A 27995-nucleotide genomic window follows, 5' to 3' on the forward strand; every position below is an offset into this window, starting at 1 on the left:
GCTCACACGGGAATTGGAACAAACGAAGAGGAACTGGCATTTTTATTTCCACAAACTTAGATATCATGTGTTACTTTGGTCCAAATAAACAGCAGCAGCACAGAATCTGCTGTTGTTACAGAATTTTATGGACTGGGTCCTTAACTTACATGGTAAATAAATTTAAGAGTCAGCTTCTTATCAGCAACAGCAATTATAAGAGGTAGTTTTTATAAGATGAGTCCTTACAAAATGGCCATTTGTATTAATAAAAAAAAACAGAGGTAAATGCCACTACCATCCCTGCAGCTTGCTCTTCTGAAGAGAAATGCTATAATTTTTCAGGACTCCTAGTAATTCAGATCTAGGTTGATATTCTAAATGGGGCAGTCAATGGGCTCTGTCCTGATGAATTTGCACATTGGACAGGAACTGCCATTAACCATATAGCAGCCTCTCCTAGCTTGTTACTCTTCCTGGACAAATTCAAAATTGATTGCTGTCTAGACAGTAATCTCCTGCTAGCTTTAAATCTTCAGCCTTTGAGTCAGGAATTATTTCTATTAATGGACAATCTGTTCCAGCCAAACTTAGATATAAGATATTAGAGTTTCCTATATAAAGTGGCTGAGAAAAATTAATTCTTTATTTACGGAAAGATTAAACTCTTTCTGGAGATCAGAACATCCACAACTGCATGCTAACTAGGCCAAGATATCTCTAAATAAATAGGCAGTAATCAAATGGCCCCTCCCCATTTCAATAATTTGTTTATGAGTACAATTAAACAAAGAAAGATGTTGTTGCTTTCTATCATGCCTACTAATTCTTTATATAAAGATTATGTGCAGCTTAATCTAACAAGACTCCAAGCACTAAAATAAAAACAAAGAAAATGGAGTAATATGTGTCTTGAGAGTGAATGCCATCTATATTCCTATCAAGTTTCCTACAATTTAAAAAGCAATATTAATTATAGTTATTAACAAAAAAGGAGTAGTGTATTAAAGGAGGAATGGATAAAAGGATGAATTAAAACTACTCCAACACCTAATCACTTAAGTCAATCTAACACTTAAAAACTGGAAAAAATGTTTAATTTGAGGGTTCAGTTTTTCTAGAGGAACTCTGAGGTTCACAAAATATAGATTTCCAGCATTGTATTTTAGTTGTAGCAAACATGATCAGATAGATATCCATCTGGACTTTCTAATTATTTCAAAATTAAATTTTGTGTTTGGGAACCATTAATCTAACTTTATTTGTATTTATGAAAATTAATTTTACACTAACTTTAACTATGTTTAAATAACAGCAGATTTGATACCAAATACTTTTTCAGGAGTAGCAAAGTAACTCACCTGGACATGTATTTATTCAATTTTTATAGATTTTTAGCATTTATAGGTCTTCCTTTAGGGGCAATGTGAAAAACAATTAGAAATGCATTAAGTAACTCAAAACTTTATTTATTTTTATGAAAAAGTATTTGGTATCAAGTCTGCTTAGTACTTGGATGGGAGATTACAGGAAATTTCAGGTCTGTAGGCTAAACTGGGAAATCCATCCATCCATCCAGGAAGAAGACAATGGCAAACTGCTTCCATGGTGAAGGAAATTACCTGGATATGTTAGGAAAAAATATTATACTGCTCTAAGCAAGTAAGCTGTACATTTACAAAGCTGAACATTGAAAATGTAAAATACATGCCTGAAAATGTTTGCAACTGAAATACCATTCTGAAATGGAGTGTCGATTCCTTTAAAAGAGGACACATATTAACACGTGTGAAATCTTTTTAAATGTTATTCTCTTACCTTCTGGCTCTGCCTGTCAACCTGTCTTTCCCTCTGGCTTTGCTGCTTGCTACCAGTAGTGTTCTGGAAACTGATTCAGTGCTACTCTTCCTGCGTTGTCCTCCGCCTGAAAAATAACCCACATGGACAGATTAAGAACCAAATAGTTCAGAAAGCAGACTAGGCATGCTTTATCCTATGATACTAGCCTACACAGAATCATGTTGAATAAAATGAAAAATGCCATCTTTCATCAGATATCAGGGCTTTGGTTGAAGACTTATGCCATAGAAATTCTCCCTCAATTAAGCAAATATAAATTTGGCCATTATCTGGGTGGGAGACTTTCTGGAGATGTTCCCTGTGACTATGTTCAGATGACACAGTAAACCTTCTCTGAGGGAGATGGATGGTTCAGAAATGTGAAAAATAAATTTTTAAAAAATTAAAAATATATATGGTAATTTAAAAACAAGAGAGGCAAACTAAGTAACTCTAATCCTTATCTACATTTCTGATGGTAGCATATGCTCTACCATCACAATTCCTGCATTCCTGGTCTGTTGTTTGCCAGCCTTTCCCCCAGCTACCTATCCAGTTATGCAGGGATGAAATGCTCCTGGTTCGGACCGGATCACCCGATCCGATAGCGATGGCAGCAGGTGGTTCGGAGAACCGGTAGTAAAAATCCCTCCCCCCCCAATGCACAGCTGAGCCGCGCGATCAGCAGAGGCTTTTTTTTTTTTACTTCTAGAAGTATTTTTTCTAAAACCTCTTCGACCGAAGAGGTTTTAGAAAAAATGCTTTTAAAAGCCTCTGACGATCAGGCAACTCAGCTGGGATCATCAGAGCCTTTTAAAAGCATTTTTAACCACCTCTTCAGCCGAAGAGGTTGTAGAAAAAATGCTTTTAAAAGTAAAAAAAAAAAAAAGTTGGCCACGCCCACCCAATCACATTACCCCCCACCAAGCCACGCCCACAGAACCGGTAGTAACAAATTTTACATTTCACCACTGCAGTTATGCCTTCACAGGGAGAAAAGAGAGTCTATACAGGACTGATAAATCTTTCTGGGAAAGAAAAAAAAATCAATCTCTTTTTTATAGCAGTGGCACAAATATCCTCCAATAATGATGAAGTCAAAGTGCAGTAAACAGAGCCACAATGGCAGCTGCATTATAGCATTGGAAGAGAAAAGCAATCACAGATCTACTGACGTTTATACAAGTAGCAGTTGATAGTTTTTCCTGGAATCATCCAGGGATTGAATAATGGTTTTAGGATAAAATGTCCTCTGCTATATAAATCTTTTTCAAGACACATATACACACATCCTTCCCCCCCCCCCAAGATAAGTAGCTTGTGAAAAGCAGCTACCTTTGGTAGTATATCTGAACAGGACTCAAACTTGCTTCTTTGATTTACTCCAGAGGTGGGTTTCAGCAGGTTCTGACCAGTTCTGGAGAACCGGAAGCGGAAATTTTGAGTAGTTCAGAGAACCAGTAAATACCACCTCTGACTGGCCCCTCCCCCATCTATTCTCTGCCTCCTGAGTCCCAGCTGATCAGGAGGAAATGGGAAATCAGGAGGAAATTTTGCAGTAACCTTCCCATGGAGTGGGGAGGGAATGGAGATTTTACAGTATCCTTCCCCTGCCATGCCCACCAAACCACACCCACCAAGCCATGCCATGCCCACAAAGCCACGCTCACAGAACGAGTAGTAAATTTTTTTGAATCCCACCACTGATCTACTCACTTTTCCCATCAGAAGGTAGAGCTCGTAGCTGGGACTTCCAGACATTTTTTCCCCCTTGAAAGCACAAAGCATGAACAATATAAAAATGTGTACGTTTGAGAAAGAACTGAGATAATAGTGAATAAACAAAGGAAATGTTTTTCCTTGACAGTACAATATGCATACGTACAGGGTAAAAACCTCCAATTTTTCTGAAGGAGTATCTTTTCTTTTATGAATTAGAATATGTATTCTAAGTTTTAGATACCACATTTAGTATTCAGTATAAGCTCTGTAAACTATGTCTTCAAATCTTCTCTGTCAAACTTTAACCACTTTTAATAGCAGCTAAATTCTATACCCCTGAAAACAGGCTGATTTATGCTAGCAACCAAGATACATAACTGAAATATCTCTTTTCTGAAACACTTGAATATATTACTAAATTCCAAAATTAAAGCTATTAGGGTCTTTCAGCTGTAATAAACACTGATTTAAGATTAAAGTTTGTCTTACATTTATTTTCTGCAGAACCACATAGAAGCAAGACTGCATTAGGAATTGAGGCATGGAGCTACACGTACCATCATTGCCTTCTACCCTTTATTTTGGACATTTTTGTGAGTTTTAACTCATATAAAAATGTTAAACATATGACTCATCACATAAAATAGGTCTTTAAAAAAAGAAGTAGAATCAGAATCAAACAGGCAGTAGCCAAAGATTAGACAGCAAACAAAGAAGATACTTAAGAAGTCAAATGTTCATAATTTCAATATATTTAAATCAGTACTCAACTCAAGTCGTTTTGCTAACCTTTTTTATTCTGGGGACAGTCCAAAACTGGTTTTCCATCCCTTATATCCTCAAACCTGCAAATTAAAACTATAATTCATGAACTAGAAAAGATTGATCTTTTCTAACTATTTCAAAGCCATCTATGGCAATGACATTACAGAATTGTGATGATCTGAATTATAACAGGTTTCATAATACAATGTTCTGTTCAGACTGTTCTGGACTATTCCAATCAATTTTATTTAGCCTCCACAAGTAATAGTTGCTTAGGAAAAACCCTTACTGTTATGATTTCTAGCTTGCCATAATCTATATACCAAAAATTCATTGTAGGATTTGAGAGAGATGTTCATTAATAAGAGAAACAGAGAGATTTACAAACTGTATAGAAAATAAATTGTGAAGACCTTGTTTCTAAATATGCTGAGATATCCTTTTTCTCTTTCAATTATATATAGCTGGCAGTATAATACATCCACTAAGGACTGCTGAATTCAAACCATTTACTGAGAAAGAGACATTGATGTACTATCACTTTTCTCCAGTAATCATAAGCCAATTGCCAGTAAAAGTGTTCTTGAAATGTTGGCGATTTCTTGTTCTACCAGATTACAAAGTCTACCAGTGACCTCTTTGTATAATCTACAATGTGCAGAATGCTTAGAGACTGATATTATTATGACTGGTTGCACAGTCAGTTAGATGTTTAGATTGGATTTGGCATTTTAATCCACCTCTTGAGTTTTTCTCAAGGACCTGGGCTAGGTAGAAGTTGTTTGATGGTGTTAAAGGTATTGTCTCAGGATATAAGCTATTCCAGGTAAAGCTGCCTTTTTTTAATTGTCTGATTGTGAATCTTTCAATGCTGATGGTGTTCAAGTGATGCTCAGTTGTTTTGAGATTGAATTTAAAGCATCTGTTACTATTGATACTATCTTTGCCTTCTAATGCCACAGTCATTCTACTTCTATTTTCAGGTCTTTGGTTTTTGTGGTTTTCTGCAGTTCTTTCTCTTGGATTCTGCTATCACTAAGTACTTCAACATCGACTTTGCAGACTTCATTGTCTTTCTTATTGACAATTGTTAACTCTGGCATGTTATGTGACAAGTGCCTATCTGTTTGAATTCTAAAGTTTCAGAGCAGTTTAGTTTCTTCCTTTTCTTTTACTTTGTCTATTTTGTGATCCCTCCAATTCTTGATTGCAGGCAAATCAGAGGTGGGTTTCAGCAGGTTCTGACCAGTTCTGGAGAACCGGTAGTGGAAATTTTGAGTAGTTCAGAGAACCGGTAGTAAAAATTCTGACTGGCCCCGCCCCCGTCTATTCTCTGCCTCCCAAGTCCCAGCTGATCGGGAGGAAATGGGGTTTTTGCAGTAACCTCCCCCTGGATTGGGGAAACAATGGAGATTTTACAGTATCCTTCCCCTGCCACGCCCACCAAGCCATGCCCACCAAGCCATGCCACACCCACCAAGCCACACCCACAGAACCGGTAGTAAAAAAATTTGAAACCCACCACTGAGGCAAATGGTATTTTTTGAGATATTCCAATGCACCATAGTTGCTATTTGTTTGTAGTCAGTCTGTGTGAACTTCTTGCAGCAGCTGACTAGGCTCTTCAGTTGCAATTGCTATCTGTTGCTGTCTTCTCAATTCTGGTTTTGTACTATATGCAGAATGTTCTTAAAGCTTAGTTTTATGTAGCCAAACTCAGCTTCTCTGTCTCTTTCTTCAACTTTCTTACTCTTAGCCATTGCCAGGTCTTATTGTTACCTGCTTTATTATTATTTTAAATTTATTATAGCTACCCACCCCCATAGATTCTGGGTGACTTAAAAATACAAAACAATAAAAATAGGCAGCTTGTACTAAAACAATCAAATCATAATACATCCAACCAAACAGAGCTTTTTGGAACCCAAGAAAGGGGGCACAGTCCCTCTCTCTGGATATACTGTTCCAGAGGACTGGTGCCATGACAGAGAAGGTATGCTTTCTTGGTCCTATAAAATGACAACACTTAATAGCGGAGAGGTGGAGCACACCCACTCTGCCAGAATATCCTAGACGGGCAGAAACAGTTGGAGATAGGTGGTCCCTCAGATCTCCAGGTCCTATGCCATAAAGGGAGATAACATAAAGATAACCTACATGCCCTTGGTTTTCTCTACATCCCAAGCCCGTCGCCATTCGCCCCTTGCATTCTTGTGGCGGGTGAGCCGCTCAAGATCAATCTGATCCCGTTCTTTCTTCCATTGCATGTACTCTGACCGTTCTCTCCCAGCCAGGGTGCAGTTTTTCTCTACTGGGCTCTCCTGCGGAGAATTCTCTCTTTCCTAATAGAAAAAAAGAATGACCAATTAATATGAAAGCATTCCCTGGGTATGCCAAATACAACGCGTTAAGAGTGGTTTATTAGAATCATTTTTAGCTTTTACTTGATTTTATTATTGCATTTATACACCTTTCTATTGAAACATCCAGGTGGCATGTGGAAATTTTTTCCTAATTTTATCATCACAGAAGCCCTGTGGATAGGCTGAGGTAAGAGAAAATAGAAATCATTTCACAATGAACTCCATAGTTGAATAAGGACTTGAACCGGAGCTTCCTCGCTGTAACTCCAACCCTTTAACCACCATGATACATAGACTAAGTTTCCCTGACTGAAATGTAATTCCTTCCTTCCTTCCTTCCTTCCTTCCTTCCTTCCTTCCTTCCTTCCTCACTTACCCACCCACTCACTCACTCATTTATATAGCAATCTAGCTATACAAAGTGAAAGAAAAGAAAAGAAAAGAAAAGAAAAGAAAAGAAAAGAAAAGAAAAGAAAAGAAAAGGCATGCTTGCCAACAAATAGGCAATGCTAGATTTGGATCCATTTCATATCAATTTAGAATGGTGTTCCCCAGTCAGGCTTTCTCTATTCCAGTGTTTCTCCACCTTACCAACCTTGTGTGGATTTTAATGCACTCCAGTTTATATTAAAAGTTTTTACAGCAATAATAAGTACTAATAGAAACTAAAACAGAACAGAGAAAAGGAAAGAAAAAATAAAAGAAAGAAAAATCTAAAAGTGCAATAAGGAAAAAAGTAGTAGTAGACAAAAAGAGAAAGATACAAAGAAGCAGATTCTTATAGTCTTCACAGCAGTTATAATTACAATTATATTTGAACCTCTTTCTCTAAAGTTACATCATGACTCTCTTCTTTCTAAAATTTAACCCCTTTAATCATCAGAACCACAACTCAAAGTTCATTTTGTTCATTTTTATGCAAAAAAGTCTGTCAGGGTTTTCCAGTAACCAATAAAAGTAAACATTGTCCTTTCTCTAATCAAATAAGTCAGTTTGCTGATCTGGCACTTCATTTGTCTTCTGCTGATCTTTTCCTCCTTTATCTTCAATTTTATAGGACATGGCCATTTCAAAATATGACACAGTTCTTAAAATGTGGAACATTGAGTGCTCAGCAAATAAATAGTAATGGTTTTATAAAAGATCATTGCAGTATGAAACATACATCATAGACATGCCAAGGCAATATAATTCAGGAACTGCCGCTGTTATAAAATACACAAACAGGTAGAAAATTTTGATATATGAAATAATGCAATTTTATCCTACCTGTCTATCTATCCATCCATCTACCCATAGGCTTCATGCAACCCAGTATTTATAGACTCTGAGTATCAAAACTTCCTAATATATTATAATGTGTCACCTATTTCCATAGTTCAAAATTCAAAATCTCCACAATTCAGAGGAGGACTTCCAAGATACTATCTGGAAATGAAGCTCAATGAAGAATTGTTAAAGGATCCAGGTGTGTTTAGGCTACAACTAAAGGACAACTAAAGGAGATATAATAATTCCCTTTCTTTGACTCTGTAATCCCTTAACTCAGAATATAGCAGTCTTAAAATATTTGAAAGGTTTTCACTAGAATAGAGAGTGAATTTATTCTCTACTACCTCTGAGAATCCATATTAGAGCCAATGAGTTCAAATTTCAAGGACGTAGATGATAAGATGGTCATCAGGAGAAACTGCCTAACTACAAAAGCTCTCAGCCAATGAAACAGATCGCCACATAATTTGTTGAGTTGTCCTTCACAAATTGAGGCTGGATACTCATCTGTCAGGAAATGCTCTAGTAGATCCAGCACTTACTTACTTACTTACTTACTTACTTACTTACTTACTTTTATCTCACCTTTATTATGTTTACAAATAATTCAAGGCGGTGAGTGTATCTCATATGCCTTCCTTCTTCTTCCCTTTGAGGAAAGTTGGATTAAAAGAGAGTGCCCAAAGTCACCCAGCCAGCTTTAATGCCAAAGGCAAGGCTAGCACCACAGTCTCCTGGTTTCTAACCACTACATAAAAAATGAGTTTCAAAAGAGATATCTTTTAAACATACAAAATGGTAGTGCTAAAATACATAGCATGATCATTTCAGATTGACATATACCGTAATATTCATACATCAATTGGGTTTTGTTAGGTATGTAGTCAATTTATTAACAAACTTAGCAGAAGGTTGGATTAGATGACCTCTGTAGTACTTTGAAAATCTATGATTCTATATCCCAGATAATTGTGAGAGGATGGTAAAAACCAAAAAGGCCATAAATATAGATGGTCTATAGAAACCTCTTTCTGTATGATTCTCTAGTTTTTCTTCAAGAACAGAGTAGTTAAAAAGCAAGCATTTTAAAAATTAATTTTAAGACACACACATACAGAGTTTCTCTTTTATAGTTTCTGGTCCCAATTAAATTCACTGTTTAGATGAATTAAATAAAAGCTTTTTAATTCTCAAATTGGATCACTGAGTAGTAATAGTTATTTAACTCACTGAGAATTCAGCATAGGGAGGCTCTGTTGTAGAGAAATATATGTCATGATTTTTCAAAATTAGGAGCCTAGCATATCTTTCCTATCCTGGTGACATTAAATTATATTGCATTACAATCCCCATGTCTCGTAAGAGCTGGTAAAGATGGGAATTGTAGTCCACCATATTTGAAAATTTTCACATTGGGAAACCCTATCCTAAAGTAATGAGAAAAGGTTTTCATTGCCTGAGTTATCTGTCATGAACTATTCAAACCATTCATACTTATATAAGTGGGAGTTAACTTGCACTTCCAAAATGGACATGTACAAAACTAGGAACACTTCTTATGATATCAAAATGGTAAATTTAAAGTCTACATGGCTGGGCCTACTTTGGAAATGTTTCAGATCTTGCACATGACACATCCAAGGACAGGTGTAATTAAAGTGGATTTCCCAAACTTTTCAGAAAAAATACTTTCAGCCGGATAGTTTCAGTGATTCTGGCTGCAAGTGGGATTTGAACCAGGAACTTCACACACCTTTAACTATTTTATTGCACTTAAATGTACATAGCCAACTTCTTCCACTGTAGGGATCTCAGATGACACTGTGTACTAAACACCATCAAATACACAAGTACACAAGCCAAAGCAATGTTCCTTGAGGAGATAATTATTTGCCAGCCTCCAATAGCCTTGTGATTTATTGTTGTAGCAGCCGAATGCTAGTCTTGCTGAAATGTTTAAAGACTTTAAACATTTCACAAAGGGTGAAAAAGGCAACTCAAAACAAAAAAAAAATGTATCTGAAGGAAAAACCATCAACACAGCAAGAGTTTCCTGTAATCCATTTGAGGTTGGGGCCAACCAGCAATTTTCTGCTCTATCAAGTCAAGAATATCCAGTAGAGAGCCAAATATACAGCTTGTCCTACAACATTATTTTCCTGTGGGTAATTCAATATCCCATCTCTTTCCCCTTCAAAGGTTGCCACCCCCACTTTTCCTCCAAACAAGAATTAATCTCCTTCTATTTTATTGCAGATCAAAATAGATGGGAAGAAAATTAAAGACCAGGAAACCTGTTTCCAAGGAGACTCACCTGTGTGGGTGGGCCAAGGGGAAAGGAACAAGAAGGCTTCACTTCACTACCAAAAGACAGAGCAGTGCCTGACAAACTGAGTCAGATGAAGGTGGGGAAGGAAGAAGTTTAAGAACTCCTTTTGAACTATTGGAAAAACCCTGCTGGCTTTACAAGCCCCAAGATAAGTTTATAATAAGATCCCTCTGGCATCTTGATTTCTGTCTGCTTCCTAATTGTTTCTCATAATCTACAATGCCCTACTTGTTGAGTGTCAGACAACTCCTCGACACAAGATCCTGGGGAATATGAACCGTCTGAACATGAGCAACTGTATAGATCCAGAGCAAGATGGACCAGAAGAACAAAGACACGGTGAAGGGGGGGTGTTGTAGCGATTAGGATGGCACAGTGATATTAGGTGGTGGACGGTATAGGGGAATAGGGGGGCCGATAGATATCTTGACGGAAAGAAGACAGTGAAAATCCGGAAGTAGATGGCGACCCACACCGAACCAGAATGGGATAGGTAGTGCGGTTACTTTAAATCTGTAATAGAGCGAAGGTGGGGCGCTTGAATAGCGTTCTATAAAACCAGATAAACGGCGGAACCAACCATCTCCGACTTTAATTCTCATCGAAGAACTTCAGCGCTTACTGTATGACCACCGTGTAAGCTACGATTAAACCGGATAGCCTCACCTTTTGAGTGTGCGTGTGTGGTGTTTGTCCGGCGAAGCACAGGCAGTTCCAGAGGAGGCTGACACTACCTACCAGAACTGGGAGTTTAGGGTGTAAGCAAGCAGCATAAGAAATAAGAGGTGTATTTATAGCATAGGATGAAACTTTTGTTCCAGAGGAATATTTTCTGTATAAAAACCCACCTGGGAAGAGTCAGTTCGGACATTCCAAGTCTGAAAATAAACCATGAAGCAGCCCAAGGGCCATCTCTGAGTTAATGGTTACAAACCCAGACAGTAACTTGATCAAGCTAGATTAAAATAGTTCATTTTGTAGGCACCCATGGCCATTCTTCAAGAAAAAAACTGACCACGTTGCTAGCCATCACTATGGTATTTTCATGGGAAATCCATAGTTGAACTATACTTATGCTTTGGTAATATTTCTTGGCACAAGTTATTCCCTTTTGGATTCCCAACAAAAGGAGGGGAAAACAGGAGTGTCTGGAGATTCTCAGTCAGCCAGCTCATGGTTATCTCAAATGTGCTTTTTCAAAAGGCAACTGGACTTAGTTTTGCTTTGTTTTTTTTCCTTGAGGAAGACTCAAAAAGCTCCTTCCATTCTGACTTAATGTTTATCTCTGAAAGTTCAGAACGGAAGAAGCTGCTTGGATGAGAAGCGAAATGTCTTCCTCAAGGAAAAAAACAAAATCCAGTTGCCTTTTGAAAAAGCACCTTTGAGAGGAGGCAGGCAAACATTAGATACGTTTGTCACCTTGAGTTACATATTTAAAAAGGCAAGATAAAAATATCTAATAAAATAATACAAAAGACACTCAGTCCAGGGGTGGGTTCTACTTACCTTTACTATCGGTTCACATTGTGTCTACACGTGCTCTTCTGTGCATGCGCAGTAGCTTCTAAGGGTGCACAGTTCACTTATAATAACGTCCGGGTCAGTGGGCGGAGCTTCCCGTCGGTTTTACTACTGGTTCTTGTGAACCAGTCTGAACCAGGGGCAACCCACCACTGACTTAACCCTCCCACTTCACTCTTAGTCAGGACTGTCAAACTCATGGTCTGTGGGCCAGATGCGTCACGAGCTGGCCATGCCCAAGCCCGGTTTAGTGAAAGGGGGGAAAGTCCCGATATGTTACGTGATATTGCTGTGACAACGCTAATTTGACACCCCTGCTCTAAGAGCTGGGGATAATAGAATAAAGTGCTCCCTTCCCAGAATAAGCCAAGGATTGGGAGATGTTGCCTTTAAATTGTGACAATAGCAACCATTTCTGATGGCTTCCACCTTCTTTGCATTTGTATTTGAACTGCATTGCTGTAACCTTCTCTTGCAGTAATATTTTTCCCCCTATTGAAAAATGAAGAACTGTGCCCCAGGGACTGAAGTGGAGGCATCTCTGTGTGCAAGCATATTACCAAGGCCAAGTATAAAAGGGATAGGAAAAATAAATTGTTATTGGGTGAGACAATATTTATTTACAGAACATAGCATTAACTTTCAAGGTGTTTAGAATAGGAAACAAATATTTTTGTATACGCATTTTCAGCTGAACACACATGGCTGGATGAGAGAGAAGGAGCACTCCAACTTTACTGGAAAGAGGTCTCTGACAATGATGGGAACAGGAGAGTATCACTGTCAGGAAAGGAGTTGTTTACCTTTCAAGCTCAGCTTGGCCACAGCTGTGCCTGCTAGGCCATAAGGGAGTGAAATTAGCCGGCTTCATTGTACTCCTTTGTCTTCTGCTGGGACAGGCAAAGGAGCTCATCTGTGCTGTCTTAATGAGTCACCATCTCTACGAAAGGGAGGCTGATTCAATTTCTGCTCAGTTAATTAAGAGCATTGCTTGGCTCAAAGGAGTCAGGCTCTCCCTCTGCGTTCATAGGCCGTAGTCCTTGCATGCTGAATCCAGCTTAGTTTTTTCTTTGTTGAGTCGACCCCAGCATGTCAGATCCAAGAAAGCAATTTATCATAGCTGTGAGAAGGAATGGTTTGCATCGGGGTGTGAACTCAAGGCCCATGGGGTGCTTAGATCTGGCCTGCGGGGCCACTCTGGAAACAGTGAAGGACCAGCTCACAGTGCCTCTGGCAATGAAAATGGAGCTCGAGAGCTCATTTTCGCTGGCAGAGCACTCGGGCCACCACAGGCGCCGACACGAGTGACGTGAAGCTGGCCACGCCCACCCTGGTCACGCTCACCCCAGCCCTCAAAGTCAAACACAACCCTGATGTGGCCCTCAGTGAAATCTAGTTTGACACCCCTAGTTTGCATGGTTTGATGGCATAGGAAAGCTGTTCTGCTGATTGTATACAAATTTGATCAAATAAATAAAATAAATAAATTGTACAGATTGTACAGAGAGTCTCAGCCTGTACAAAATCTCACAGATGAGACTTTTATCGTCCTTCAAGGTGAATCAAACATTTCAAATCTCAGGCAAATGGATCAAATGAAGTGGATCCTTCCCTTCCTGGCACATCTTAGCTACAGCGTGGTTAAGTTAAAGAGCTGATTTGGCAAGCATGAGAGTTGAACTGTGACACTCAGCTAAGGATACCTTATCAATGGCCATACCGTACATTTTGCACCCTCTGGTGGACTTGTACTGAATGGCATTGTGACAGCCTGAGCTAACAGCTACTCAGGGCTGAGGACTGATGTGGTGAAAGAGACCACGAGCAGATCTGTAATATGCTCAGAAAGCATCTCAGTCTAGGCTGAATACTGTCACAATCACTTAGACTGTAGCTTTTTCTTCTCATCCATTTATCACTAGCATAATTATTATGAGTAACTACTAGTGACACAGGCTTTATTTGTGCCTTTTTTGTAGAAAATAGAACACACAAAGGTGGTTCAGATGAGCATTTTATATACGGTAAAATAGAAATTCATTTTGTTAATCCAAGCATGTATATATTTATATGACTAAAATGAACACATCATTTATTGGGTTATTTCATTTGTTGGATGTGTATGTATATGTACAGTATATAAATGCCTCCCCCCCTCCCATTCATTTGTTCCAATTCTTGGAAACTGGCTGATTAAGTCCGGGGGGTTTTGGCAAGATTTTTCAGAAGTAGTTTGCCATTGCCTCCTTCTTAGGGCTGAGAGAAAGTGACTGGCCCAAGGTCACTCAGCAGAGCCTGAATTCAAACTCTCCCAGTTTCTAGCCCAATGCCTTAATCACTAGACTAATGAGTTTCAAAAGAGGTGTTTTTTTAAACATGTAAAATGGTAATGCTAAAACACATAGCATGAGCACTTTAGATTGACAAATGTATTCACCTTATTGACATCGATTAGGTTTGACTAGCTGTGTAGTACTGTCTAGCTCATTACTTGACTACCTGTCAATTAAGCTGTCAGGGTAAAGAAATTTAATGGAATAGGACAGGGGAGATTCAGATTCAAGTCTACCTTCAATAATAACAGTTTATCACGTAACTTTGGGACAGTCATTCTCAGCCCAATCTGTCTCACAGTGTAGTTTTGTCGGGATAAAATGATACAATATCCCATGCTTGAGCAAAGATAATGATGATGATGATGATGATGATTTTTCTAGAATTCTGTAAATTGGCATTTGCCCATCAAAAACAATATCTCATAACCAAATCTAACTGGATGTAAACTAATGGATGGACTATCTCAGTGTTTCTTGGTAACTTTAAGATGCTTAGAACTCAGCTTCCAGAATTCCCCAGCCAGTAGGCAATATGTTGACTAGGGAATTCTGGAAATTGAAGTCAGCTTGAGAAATACTGGTTTATCTATTCACTGTCTGATCTGTTACTGGCCACAGTTACACATGATTTATAACGTGAAAAATGCAGTGGCACAACAACAGAAGTAAAATAAAATGGGCAAACTGAAAAACAAGTGAACACTTTCACTTTCAGGTGTTCAGGTGTAGAAAAGAAATATTGTCACCTTCAATTCACCTTCCACCAGTACATCAAAACAGACACATTTTGGTTAAATTCATGGTTATGTAGCTGGGAAGCAAAAAAACCCAAAATAAGATCCTGTTTATAATGCATATGTGTATGAGAGTAAACAAAATTGAATGTGGGGCTCATCCCTCACCTTTCTGAGGTGTGCAGTCTTCGGATGGTTGTCTTCCCCAGACCACTTCCTCTCTGTGGTTTTCCTTTCATCTGTCTAAAGAAATAAAGAAGGAAGGTCTCATTTATTTTTTCAGAAACAAAGAGGCTTCCGTAGACGTGGGAAAAGCCCACAGAGCTTACAAGAAAAAACAAGCATTTTTTTTTAAAATTAGGAATGGATAGAACAAAAGGGACTATGCAGATTGTTTCATGAACTTATCCAACGGAGAAGAAAATCATATAAGAAGAAAACGAGCAAGGTTCCTGCAAATCCCTTCTGTTCAAGTCTGCTGGCAGAAAGGAAGAGCAGGGCTGTAACTAAAAGCTTGGCCTTTATCTGTATCAGCATGTTCATTCAAAAATGCATAGAGAGAACCAGCTTCCGCATGGCAGTAAGGCATTTCCATTTGATTTGATTCACTAATTGAAAGACACTTTTAAAATCCTGGACATAGTAACTCTCTACATTCTTCACAAAGCCAAATGGTGTGTCCAGGTATGGACCACAGGGCCAAATGAGGAATTCTAGGATTTGGAAGATTCCCAATATATCCCAAATAGTCAATGATGGCCACAGTATCATAGCACTGTGCTATCTTTGTCAATTGAAACTGTAGACATACGTATGCCATTTCGGAGTCTGCGATAATATTGTTGTTTATTCCTTGTTAACTATTATTGCTATTGATGATGGCCATTGTCCTGATTCATGTGCTGAGGCTGGCAGCTATATAAATATAAATATTAGATAAATATTTTATCTCTTTGATAAAACAGTTGAACAAATCAACTGCTACTTGGAGGCTGTGCAGCCAATAAGAAAGTTAAAATGCCTTCATTGGCTATATCCTTCCAACACAATGATTAATTAGTTCATCTTATTGCTAGGCTAGAGAAAAACACCGATTTTAAAGTGATACACAGATGAACAAGGGTGGGCTTAAATTTTTTTAGCAAGGAGTTCTCTGCCCAGTTGCTGGGTGGGCATGGCCATGGTGGGTGTGGCCAAGTCAGCCACCTACATCACGGTGGGGGGGGCGTTTTTGCCCTCCCCAGGCTCCAGAGGCTTTCCTCAAACCTCCGGGAGGACGAAAATGGCCTCCCCAGACTCCGGAGGCCCTCTGGAGGCCAGAAACAGGCCCAATCATCTGGTAGGCCCATTTTTCACCCTCCCCGAGCCTCTGTACGTGCCCTGCACTTACCTGCATCCAAAACGGGCCGTGTGGGGACACCTGGGAGGAGAGGGGCGGGTTGGGTGGGGCCAGCCAGGAGTGGGATTTGGGGGTTCTCCAAACTGCACATAATCTTAGCTAGAGGTTCTCCCGAACCCCTGCGAACCTCCAGCAGCCCACCTCTGCAGCTGCACCTTCAGAGTTCTGAATGGCAGGGAAGGAAGGTTTTTTCTGTGTGTTAACTGACTGGCTAGCAGGCAATAACAGCAGTGAAGAAAGGACAGCAGCAATTTTATTTACAGATGCTGAGCCAGGAAAACAGGTTGAACATGCAGGGTGGGACAATAACAGCCAGGAAAAGGGGTTTGTGGACTCAGGATGTCCTTACATCTCGCTGCACCGCTGCACCATCCTCATATTTCTCTGGCAAGGGTGGGAGTATGTATTTGCCAAGGTAAAATCTAGTTTCTGCATAGTTAGCTGCTGGTGAAGACATGTAATTTCACATGCAGCACAATATGGAGCTGCAGTGTGATTGTAATTTCTGTTCCTGACTGGCTGAGCTGCTGAGCATAGAGTACATTTTGTGCCATGCAAGAGACAAAAAGAATCAGCACCCTTCCTACCCTCAAATTAATAAATCAATATAGTAAGCTGGTTCAAAGCCCCCTATATAAAAGTCTTTCTAATTTTACATCTTTCTTATAATTTTTACACCCTGGTTGAAAGCTGTATGTGTGCGAAATCAATCTGTCCTCCAGCTTTATATTTGAAAACTAAAATACAAAAAAAAAAACAAAAAAAAAACCCCTCAATTCCCTGGAGGGTGGTTTTTTTTAAAAAAAAAGACAGGATACTGAGAAGATGAGCAAGCTGGAACAAATGAGTTTTATTCCTGCTAATTGCCTGGGACCCTTTTTTCTGAATATCAAAGTTCTTACATAGATAGATACACAGAGCAATTGCACAATGGAAATTCCATTTCAGGTTTACATCCAACCTCTCTCTTTCATAAAGTATGGGTTTACATAATGCTTGATTTTCATTGTACAATTTTCTTACATTTTCTACATTACAATATCCATAATGTTAGAAGGGCAACTTTGAACTTTGAAAGAAGAAAGACAGAAGATGACACTGATTTGCATATGCTGATATTTTTCGCTGATTCCAGCAACCAATATGCCAATTGAGTCCCTTGTTCAGATTATTATTAGTTCTGGTTTAGAGAAAGTGCTCCTTGTTTCAGTGACGAAATGTAAAATTTGTTACTACCAGTTCTGTGGGGGTGGCTTGGTGGTGGTGGGGGGTTAATGTGACTGAGTGGGTGTGGCCAATTTTTTACTTTTTTTTTTACTCTTTTTTTTACTTTTTTTTTTTTACTTTTAAAACCATTTTTTCTACAGGGATTTTTGCTACCAGTTCTCTGAACCACCTGCCGCCATCACTACCAGATCGGGCGATCCTGTCTGAACTGGAAGCATTTCACCCCTGCTTGTTTCCATCCAGGATGTTTTTAGTTTTTAACCTAGTTCTTCTGTTTTTTTTCTCCACAGTAACAGCATCAGATGCTAGATGATTGTGCTAAAATCAGAGTTTGCTAGATTCTGGGGTTCCCTTAGAGTACCATGATTTTGGATTAGAAGAATGGGTTGTGAATTCAGTAGAAATGTCATGTTCTTTTAATAACAAGTATGGAATCGTCAGCTGAAACTTTTGACCATAAAGAAACCAATCTTGTTAAGCTACCAAGTCTGGGATTATAAAGATGGCAGAACTTTTGAAATGGTGAAACTGAACTGTTTAATCAGGCGGAAAGCAACAAATACTTTTATAAAGGTTGGAAACATCTCATGGTCTTTTGCTGAAAATGGAACAAAATGAATGGGTGAGTGAGAAGATATGAATGAGATGGCTTGGATTCTGTATAAATGGTGTTACGGGAGATGAGTGGTTAACATTCCTCAATGTTATCTGGATTTCATTTTGACTTGTTGGTTCCAAGGAAGAAGATAATGCAATGATGTCTATCTCATGTAGGCTAAATCCATGTCTCACCTGGCTCCGTTGGAAAACACAAGAATTGGGGATGAATGTCTCAATCTGTGAGATGGTCTACACCATCTCAGGATAGGAGAAACCTTGCAGAAGATGGTTGAATATCTCTTCTAAATGAGAACTTCTTCCTGTATCCAATTAATTAGGCAACTGTTGCCCAGTCTTTAACCTTCCCCATTTAGAAAAGGCTTTTTGGAAAAAAGAGGAAAGAATTGCCCTCTGGCAAGATGGCCCAGAATTTAATTAATTAATTAATTGTAGAAGTATAACTACAGAATCCTGATGAAGAGAAAACAAATTATTTAAACCCCTTTCAGTCAGACCTGGATATTCAACTAGAATTGCAATGGTCACCCTATGGATGATCTCTGTCAGGAACCTGATGGGACAATGTACCTCTCCTGGTCCTTTTTTAGCTTTCATATCACCAAATATGGTGTCCTTTAGAATGTCTATGAAAATTAGAAATTAAGGACACTGTTTTGCAGTGGTTTCTTTCCTTCCTGAATAAGTGATAGCAGTTGTAAAAGGAGGATGTCAATCTCATTGGACAGATTAGACCATGAAATCAACTTCATAGGATGACTAAAGCAGATTTTATTGAGCATGGTTATTATAACAGAATCTTACAAGTCGGACTGTTCTGATTTTGATAAATAAAATGTTTTCAGCACTTAAGGAAAACTGCAGTAAAAATATTCAGTAAATAAATTGGCACTAATTAATCAACAGCTGTAGTTAACAGCTGTTTACTTTAAGCAAAATCACACTGCATCATGCAGGCACAAAATCTCAAAAGTCTGAGAGTCAGGTTCTGAAGACAATGTTCCCCTTGCAGGTCATATTGCTATTGCCTCTGGCTAACTGTGTCTTATAGAGTATTCCATCAGAAAAGTTCCACGTTGTTCCAACAATTCAAACAACCAACTCACCACAGCCAACTTGCCATGGCCAACTTGCCATGGGACAAGAGTTACACTAATATTGAAGAAATAGTCCGATAGAATCTTTAAAGAAAGGATACAAAGGAGGGACAAAATAAAATGTGAATGACAAAAATTAAAATATTTTAAAAATTATTTTAAATAATTAAATTGAACTGTCCTGCAGTGAGTTGTCCTGTGGCAAGTTGGCCATGGCAAGTTGTCCCATGGCGAGTCAGCCGTGGAGAGTTGGCTGCGTCCCATTCTAGCCTAGATGGTATCGAGAATAGCAGTTTTTGTGAAGTGTCTTTTAATGTGTAAACCGTAGACACAGCAAACCCAATTAGAAACAGAGTAGGATTCCTGGCCTTCTGTGCCTCTTCACTTTTCTCTCTGCCAGCTTTGTTTTGTTTATCTAACATATTGCAATCGTCTGGCAGAGTCTGTGCAGCACTAGGTTACACATAGCCTTACATAAAAAGGCAGTTGCTGCCAAATGTACTGTTTATATCCCTTTTAAATACCAGGATCAAATGTTTGTGTTCTTCCCTCCAGGAGCCCTGGGCTCAGGGACAATGGTGCATGGTTGCTGGGAAAATGCTGGTCGTTAGGGAGAACCCTGAGACGGCTCTGTTAGCTGTCTCTCCCAGCATGATTTACACTCTTTGATTCAGTGTGTCCATTTGATTCCCAGCAGGTCCATCAGACTTCTCGCCTGAAAAAAAATAGTCTGGATCCATCTAGGGTTGCACAGCTCTGCAGGCCTCCCCATCCAGCATAGAACAGTTTTTCTCCCTTTTTAGACAAAAGTGAGGCCAGGGCACTTCCCTGCTGCCATTGCGTTGCACCCTGCGAAGCATAAAGGACACACACAAACTGTGCTGTTCTTGGGTTAATCTTCCCTGTCAGCAGCACATCATTTACACTTCATCAGTTTCAGGCGGTCGTAAATGTGTTTGGAAATCTTGGCCCAGGAGGCATAAAGTAATGCACTCTTTATAAAGCAGCATTCTTAAGACGTGTACTGTCAGAGGGAGACCTTCCAGGGTAGAACCTGATGCTGTAACCTACTACGGTTTGAGACACTAAATTGACTGTTGCTGTTACTACTGCAAAGTTGACTTTCTATGGAAGTGAAGGTAAAATTTGAAGAAGTGGGATAAAAAAAGTTATTGATGCTTTTGGGAATACCATGGGAATATCATGAAAAGAAACAAACACAAAGGTCAAGAAAAGAATGAAAAGAATAACCAAATAAATCAGCCCAGAATTCTTGCCTGAGACACTATGGACCACACTCAAACTATCCTATTCTGGATACATTATGTAAAGAGCTACAGAAGCTCTCTAGAGAAATCTACAATACCAGAAAAAGTAAAAGGAAAGAGAGGAAGCGGTCCACCAGATTAAAGTGGATGGATTCCATTATAACAGCAATGGATGCACTGTTGGAAAACTGAATCCCTGTAAGAAGAGATCTGGTTGGTTGGTTGCTCCAGTGATGACTCCAGAAAGGAAAGCAGGAAACCCTCTGAAAAGCAGCTCCATGATTTGGGGATACTGTTAGAATTATGATTACTACCATAACTCTGATCTGAAGGACAATGCTGGAGACAAAACATTGTGGAGAAAATCTATCTATATAGTAAATAAGAATCGGCACTGATTTGGTAACAGTCAAGTCGATCATTATAAGACTAGAACTGTGTCTCCTGATAATAACCACAAAATGTCATTTAGAACAACTCTGCTTGAAGAATTTTTGAACGTTTACCTATTGCTTGGTTATGCAAGCTATTTCTGGGCTGCAAAACTCCAGCTGACCAAAAGGTAGCAGCAACCACTTAGTAAAGTAAAATCTTCCATAATGCAAGTTTCACTTCTATACTTTTCTTGGGAGCAATTTCAAAATAATTGTTCAGTACCTTGTCCTGGGTTTTTATTGTTGTTGTTGTCATTTCCCAGGCTAGCCAGCAGTCCCATTTCCCAATGAAGTCAGATCAAAACCATGGCCTGATATAACCCAGTTTAGGTTCTGAGCCCATTCAATAGGCAGGTGCTGCTACCTGCTGAGATTAGGTATAATAAGCCTCAGAAAATGGAATCAAACCTGCTGATTGCCTCCTTTTGAAATAATTATCGTATTTTCTAGCTCTTAGGTTTTCAAGCGCTTACAAACTTGAGGATGGAGGTAATGAAAAACATGAAATCTGCTGTTCCAGATTATTCTCTCTTATCACAAATGCTCAGAAGCATTTCTATATAGATGCATATGTGTATAAAGAATCTCATTCTGTCTACTTGCTCACAATCCAGTAGTGATATGCCTTTTAAGTATGACAACATATACATCTCATACAAGTAATGGCAAAAACAACAGCTCTGAGTCAGGTCCTCCCTCGTATAGGATAACATGTTCTCAGCTTATTGTAGACACTTGCAGGCAATGAAAAATAAGATCACACTTGGAATATTGCATCCAGTTTGCTCGCCACAATAGAAGAAAAGATGACGATATTCTAGAAAGAGTGCAGAGAACAGCAACAAAGATGATTAGGAGACTGGAGGCTGATCTTAAGTCCTAGTGGACAATCACTTAAATATGAGCCAGGAGTGTGCTGCAGCTGCCAAAAAAAGCCAACACAGTCCTAGGCTGCATTAATAGAGGGATAAAATCAAGATCGCATGAAGTATTAATACCACTTTATAGTGCCTTGATAAGATCACACTTGGAATATTGCATCCAGTTTTGGTCACCACAATATAAAAAAGACATTGGGATTTTAGAAAGAGTGCAGAGAAGAGCACAAGGATGATTAGGGACTGGAGGCTGAAACATGAAGAATGGTTGCAGGAATTGTGTATGTCTAGTTTAATGAAAAGAAGGCCTATAGGTGATATGATAGCAGTTTTCCCAATACCTGTCTAAAAGAAAAGGGGGGTCAACTTATTCCCCAAAGCACCTGAAGGCAGGACAAGAAGCAATGAATGGAAACTTGTCAAGGACAGAACCAACCTAGAACTTAAGGAGAAATTTCCTGACAGCTAGAACAATTAATCAATGGAGTTACTTGCTTCCAGAAGTTGTGTGTGCTCCAACACTGGAGGTTTTAAGAAAAGACTGGGCAACCATTTGTCTAAAATGTTATAGGGTTTCCTGCTTAAGCAGGGAGTTGGACTTGAAGATTTCCAAGGTGCCTTCCAATTCTGTTATTTTCCAAGATCACCTAAAAACTATAAAATTCAGCAATTAAAATGTTTAGCAGCTTTTTATTTGTTCCTAAGGGGCTTTATCCTTTGTATGTATTTTTGCAGCACCAAATTTGATGTCTTCCATCCTCAAACTCAGTAAGAGCTTGAAATTTTGGAGCTAAAAAAATCCTGCAATTATTATTTCAAGAGAATACAATCAGTAGGCTTGATTGGTTTCATATATTAAGTCATGGTCTGTTTTAGCTGTGATTTATTGAACAATCCACAGTCAGTTGAGTTCATATAATATGCTAAGCTATAAAAATAATTTAAATGTTTCAATTCACATAAAATTGAAAAATTAAAATTATATAAAGCACAATTACTGTATGGCGTATAAATATTGAATGTCTTTTTTTTGCCATTTCTGTACTGGGGATTTTAATCCTATCATTCTGTTTTGGTCAAAAAAGCAGGAATCTAGTAGCACTTTTTCCACCTAAAGTATTTTATCAAAAGTTGAAATTAAAACTGACTTCATCAGATGCAACTCATGAAAGTTTATGCCTTTTATTACAATTTGCTAGTCATAAAAGATGCTACCAAACTCCTGGTTTTCTGCCACTGTAGATTATAATGAATCTCTTTCATTATCATTGTCATTGGGAAGGACCAGTTTTTCAAAGAGCTGAGCCCATGTCATCTTGCCCATTTCCCATCTCAGGAAAACTGGGTGTGGAAAAGAACTGGAGTGGCCAGGAACACAAAGCTTCATCCAACAGGACTTGAGAGATGAAGGCTGGCTGATGTATGAATTGTCCTTTTTTATCCTGGGATCTTTTAGGCTAAGTAGCATGAGCCATTGCAACCAATGAGGGACAAAATTGTGTAGCACAGCAACAAGAGGAATAAAGTTAGGTCTGCTAAAATTGTCAGGGTGCTAATTAATCCCATTCTGCTTTTGGGTAATTGCACCTTGATTTAGAGAAGTGGATCGAGGCTTTTCCCTTGAAGCATACTTTAAGAAAAAAAACCCGAAGATATATTTTCTAAGAAAAACTCATTTATTTGTTATAAAGAAAATAAAACATCTCACTAGCTAATTAGTTACATCTTGGCAACGTTTTCCCCGGCCAGCTCTCCTGGCTGGACCTCTTGGCAGGAGAACAAAGAAAGATGAAGAAAGTGAAAGAATGTAGACATGCGCAGTTAGCTTACTGATAAGAACTTGGCAAGCTACGGTAAGTCTTAGAGTTCAAAAATAAGAGCTCATCTGGTAAATACAAAAACGCAGTGACAAAAATGTCCCAGGAAAAAAAGCAAGGAGTCTCTATGGCCTGGTGTTTTTAGTAGCGCCCTTGTTTTTCTTACTCCAAAGAGAATTGCTGTAAATTTAACCAGTTGCCATCATTAAAAATGATCACCAAGTGTCCCTGGCACTTTCTCCCTTTTCTCCTTGTACAGCTGCTATAAAGCTGGACATCAATTTTGTCCTACCATACAGGGGAGAAGTGCATTATTGCAGTTTAGATGCAGAATCTGTTCCAAAGGTTTCCCTTCCCAGAAGCTGTTAAGAGAACAGCTGCTGTCTCTCTGCATCAGAAACTGGCACCCCTGTCAACATATATTAAAATTAGCACAATAATTCTAGACAAGAACCGAAACTCTTGGGAGGCATTTAGAAAGTGCTCACCCTTCCTTTGTTTTCCATTGTAATTGCAATCTGCATTCTTCCTCTACAGAAAGCAAGCCGCTCATCCTTCTCTTCTTCGCTGATATCTGGGGCCTCTGCTGGATTCCCAGGATCCTCAGATCCCCATTTTTCTCGGACAACCCGCTTTCCCTACAAAGGGACGAATGAGAATTACATATTCTTCCCGACAGACAAATCCGCGCTCCGATTCGCATCGCTTGTAATCCATGTAAAGTGTGGTGGCTTAGAAAATGAGCTTGACTTTGGTGCCAAGCATAAGTAGAAGTATCACCCTTTCTTTCCACTTGGAGAGATTCTGATCGAAAGCTCAGTCACAATAAACGAGGAGAGGGAAAAAATCCCTGATAAACTCAAGAGGTTTATCTATAAATCTATAACAAATATGTGGTGTTATGTGTTAGGACACTGTCACTTTGGGAGGTCCACCTTTTATTAAGGGTACTTTGTTTTGGGCAGCTGCCTATCAACAATAAATTGAGCAGCTTGGATTTAATATTTGTTACAATATTCTCTAATAGACTAAAATTGTATATTGCACAGATGGAAAGGCAGATTTGGGAGTTTGTCATCTACTTTGTTTTACTAAAATTCTGAGGTTTATGAACTTCTGCTGGGTGCCAAAGAATAACTTAGGAAAATGGATATGAGGCTGTAAAATAAAATAGAATGCTAAAGCCAGGAATCTGATTTCTGTATCACAGTTTGCCACAACTAATTCTCCACAGAAATCTATTCTCTCTAATCAGCCTAGGGCAGATCTTTCATTTTTGCTGTTAAGTCAAGAAGCTAGAAACCCTTTTTGATCTCACAAATGAAGTTAAATATACATGTCCAGGGACAGGGGTGGGTTCTAAATTTTTTTACTACTGGTTCTGTGGGTGTGGCTTATTTTGTGGACGTGACTTGATGATCATATGACAATTCTTTAGGATTTAGCAGAGGTACTGGTCTAACAGGCTTTTAACTGCTTACAGAGCTGTACCAGACTACTCATTTGTTTTTGGAGGCATTGGTCTACCCATTTATTTTTGCAAGCACTGGTATTTTTGCAGGCATTGGTCTACCCATTTATTTTTGCAGGCACCAGTCTACCCATTTATTTTTGCAGGCACTAGTCTACCCATTTATTTTTGCAGGCACCGGTCTACTCATTTGTTTTCTTTTAACACTGTTCAGCTGTAGGGCGGCCCCTTGAAGCCCCGCAGCAAGAGTTTAAACAGTTTTTTTCCCACTAGCCAATAGCTGGGACTCAGGAGGCAGCAATAGATTGGGGGTGGGGCCAAATAAACGGTAAGAATAATGCATTGGGGGTGGGGGCGGGTAGGGGAGGCAGAACCGGTTCGGTGACGTAATATCATCACCGCTACCGGCTCGGCAGAACCGGGCTGAACCGGGAGGAACCCACCACTGTCCAGGGATAATGTTGCAGGATCCAATCTAAGTGGTCACCAGGATAAGAGCTTTAATCTTCCGAGCTTTTGGACTCGTGTTGGAGCCCATCCTGAGGGAACTTCTGTCTCACCAGAATGTGCATGAGAGAAGTTTACATTCAGGTGAGAGATAAGTTCCCTCAGGATGGGCTCCAGCATGAATCCGAAAACTCAGAAGACTAAACCTCTGATCCTAGTGACCTACCCAAATTGGATCCTATTTGTTCTAATGAAAAAATTACTAATAGATCCTAATTTACAGTATTTTGTTGTTGTTGTTAGTTGAGAAGTTGTGTCCAACCCATCGCGACCCCATGGACAACGTTCCTCCAGGCCTTCCTGTCCTCTACTATTCTCTGGAGTCCATTTAAGCTGATGCCTACTACTTCAATGACTCCATCCAGCCACCTCATTCTACAGTATACCTTCCTCCACTGAATAAGTGGAATATTCTCACATAAAGGTCACCACCAATAGGTTATTATCAATAATAATTATAGTATCCTTAATAATTATATAGATTCCATTAAAAGCATTTGAATAAATGGTGTATACATTATGACTCAATTTCATTGTTATAAAGTTTGTTGGGTCATGTTCTAAATTGTGTTGGGAAATCAGATTTAAAACTTGTTGAAATAAGAAGCTTGGGTGAATCTTTCTTAGCAGAAATGCTGAAAAACTAAATGAAAGTATACAGAAGGATGCTAAATCTGCTTAGATATCAAACTCATTGGAGGTCTTAGATGTAGAAAGTAAGGAATGTGATCTTGACAGAAATACTTTATGCAAGAAACATTACCCAGACTAGGTTAGATTAGGTGAGGTTAGAACAATGAGATAACATTTGGAAGCACCCTCCTTAATTCATTGGAGCAAAACAAGGGAGAGGAGGTACAGTCCAGAGGTGGGTTTCAGCAGGTTCTGACCAGTTCTGGAGAACTGGTAGCAGAAATTTTGAGTAGTTCGGAGAACTGGTAGTAAAAATTCTGACTGGCCACGCCCCCATCTATTCACTGCCTCCCGAGTCCCAGCTGATTGGGGATTTTGCAGTGACCTTCCCCGGGAGTGGAGTGGGAATGGAGATTTTACAGTATCCTTCCCCTGCCATGCCCACCAAGCCACGCCCACCAAGCCATGCCATGCCCACCAAGCCACACCCACAGAACCGTAGTAAAAAAAATTGAAACCCACCACTGGTACAATCAATCAAACTTGCAAGATTCTGTTATTGTAACTAATCTCAGTAAAAGTAGTCTTACCCTTCCTGTCAAATTGATTTCCAGGTCTGATTTACCTGGAGGCTGACACTGGGTAATATATTTCCAATAATCCTGTGCATATTTCCTTAGAAGCAGGTCTTTCTATGAGCAGCAGAATGTACTTCCAGAAAGCTAAATTATCTATAATTTAGATTTATAAAGGTCACCCGGAGTCTCTGCTGACCTGGGTAAACCATTTTAAATATAATAAAACAAAGTGATTTTGTGCTATATGTGATTAATACTTGGATATGAGCAATATAAAAATACTACAACTGCTTTTATTTGGTGGCTTTTAGTTAATGTCAATGATTGGCAAGATTTTGAGAGTGGTTTGACATTACCTGCTTCCTAGGACTGAGAGAGACAGACTGAATGGCACAAGGTTAGCCAGCTGGTTTTGTGCTAAGGCAGGACTGGAATTGGTTTAGTCTGACTCTCTACTACAAGTCCTAGAACCTTTTTATCCATTCTTGTGGTACAATGGAATTTACAAGGAGTCTCCCTTCATTTTATCCCAAGTAAAGGATGTTGAGCAGAGAAATAATGGTGGGTTAAAAGTCACCCAATAAGCTCCATAGTTGAGTGAGGACTTGAATATAGTCTTCTTGGTGTAGTCCTCCTCAACCACTATTGTTTAAACAAAGTATAATGTATTAATCAAAGGTCATGCAGGGATGGAAAGCCTTTTTTCTAAGTTTGATGAGATTTGCAGTTATATTTCACGTGATTCACAGTGCCCAGAACAGTGGTGGGTTGCTATCAGTTTGCCCCGGATCAAGCGAACCGGTAGCGATGATGGGAGGCTCCGCCCACCCACTCGGACATCTCTGCACATGTGCAGAAGCGTCGTGCACGAGCACAAGCACACCCACGAGCAAACTGGTAGTGGCCGAAATTGAAACCCACTACTGGCCTAGATCCATACCTTTTCCCCTCAGTCCTGGTTACCATACAATATGCTGCCAAGAGTTGGCCAAATAGAGGCATGAACTGGGAGGTGGATATGAATGAGGTGATCTGGGGATTAAGTAGATAAAGAAGTATGTATTCCAGTATGCCTTTAGTACTGATTTAGCTAGCGGATAACCAATGTGTTTAGGAATCATGTTGTTGATTATTATTTTCATTTTTTATTTTTATTGTATAATTCCCAGAGTCACAAGCACTGTAATAATTAAATAAAGTTGAGTAGG

The 27995-nt window shown here is 39.2% G+C and overlaps 1 protein-coding gene across 3 annotated transcripts in view; it reads right to left on the bottom strand.

The window, feature by feature from the left end:
• Positions 1–27995, bottom strand: part of CCDC9B (coiled-coil domain containing 9B) — a 52793-nt gene that overhangs the window by 9622 nt on the left and 15176 nt on the right. For 2 of the 3 annotated variants that reach the window (XM_034417869.3, XM_060687465.2), the window contains exons 5-10: positions 24087–24236; positions 15029–15103; positions 6463–6647; positions 4330–4385; positions 3535–3588; positions 1798–1903 (exon numbers count right to left, since the gene is read on the bottom strand). In XM_034417869.3, the coding sequence (XP_034273760.2) occupies positions 1798–1903; positions 3535–3588; positions 4330–4385; positions 6463–6647; positions 15029–15103; positions 24087–24236 (626 nt within the window). The remainder of the gene's footprint in view (positions 1–1797; positions 1904–3534; positions 3589–4329; positions 4386–6462; positions 6648–15028; positions 15104–24086; positions 24237–27995) is intronic. The other variant, XM_087875653.1, reaches the window with a different exon arrangement.

Source organism: Pantherophis guttatus, chromosome 1 (genome assembly GCF_059756535.1).
Source record: "Pantherophis guttatus breed Tessera chromosome 1, ASM5975653v1, whole genome shotgun sequence".
NCBI lineage: Eukaryota > Metazoa > Chordata > Lepidosauria > Squamata > Colubridae > Pantherophis > Pantherophis guttatus.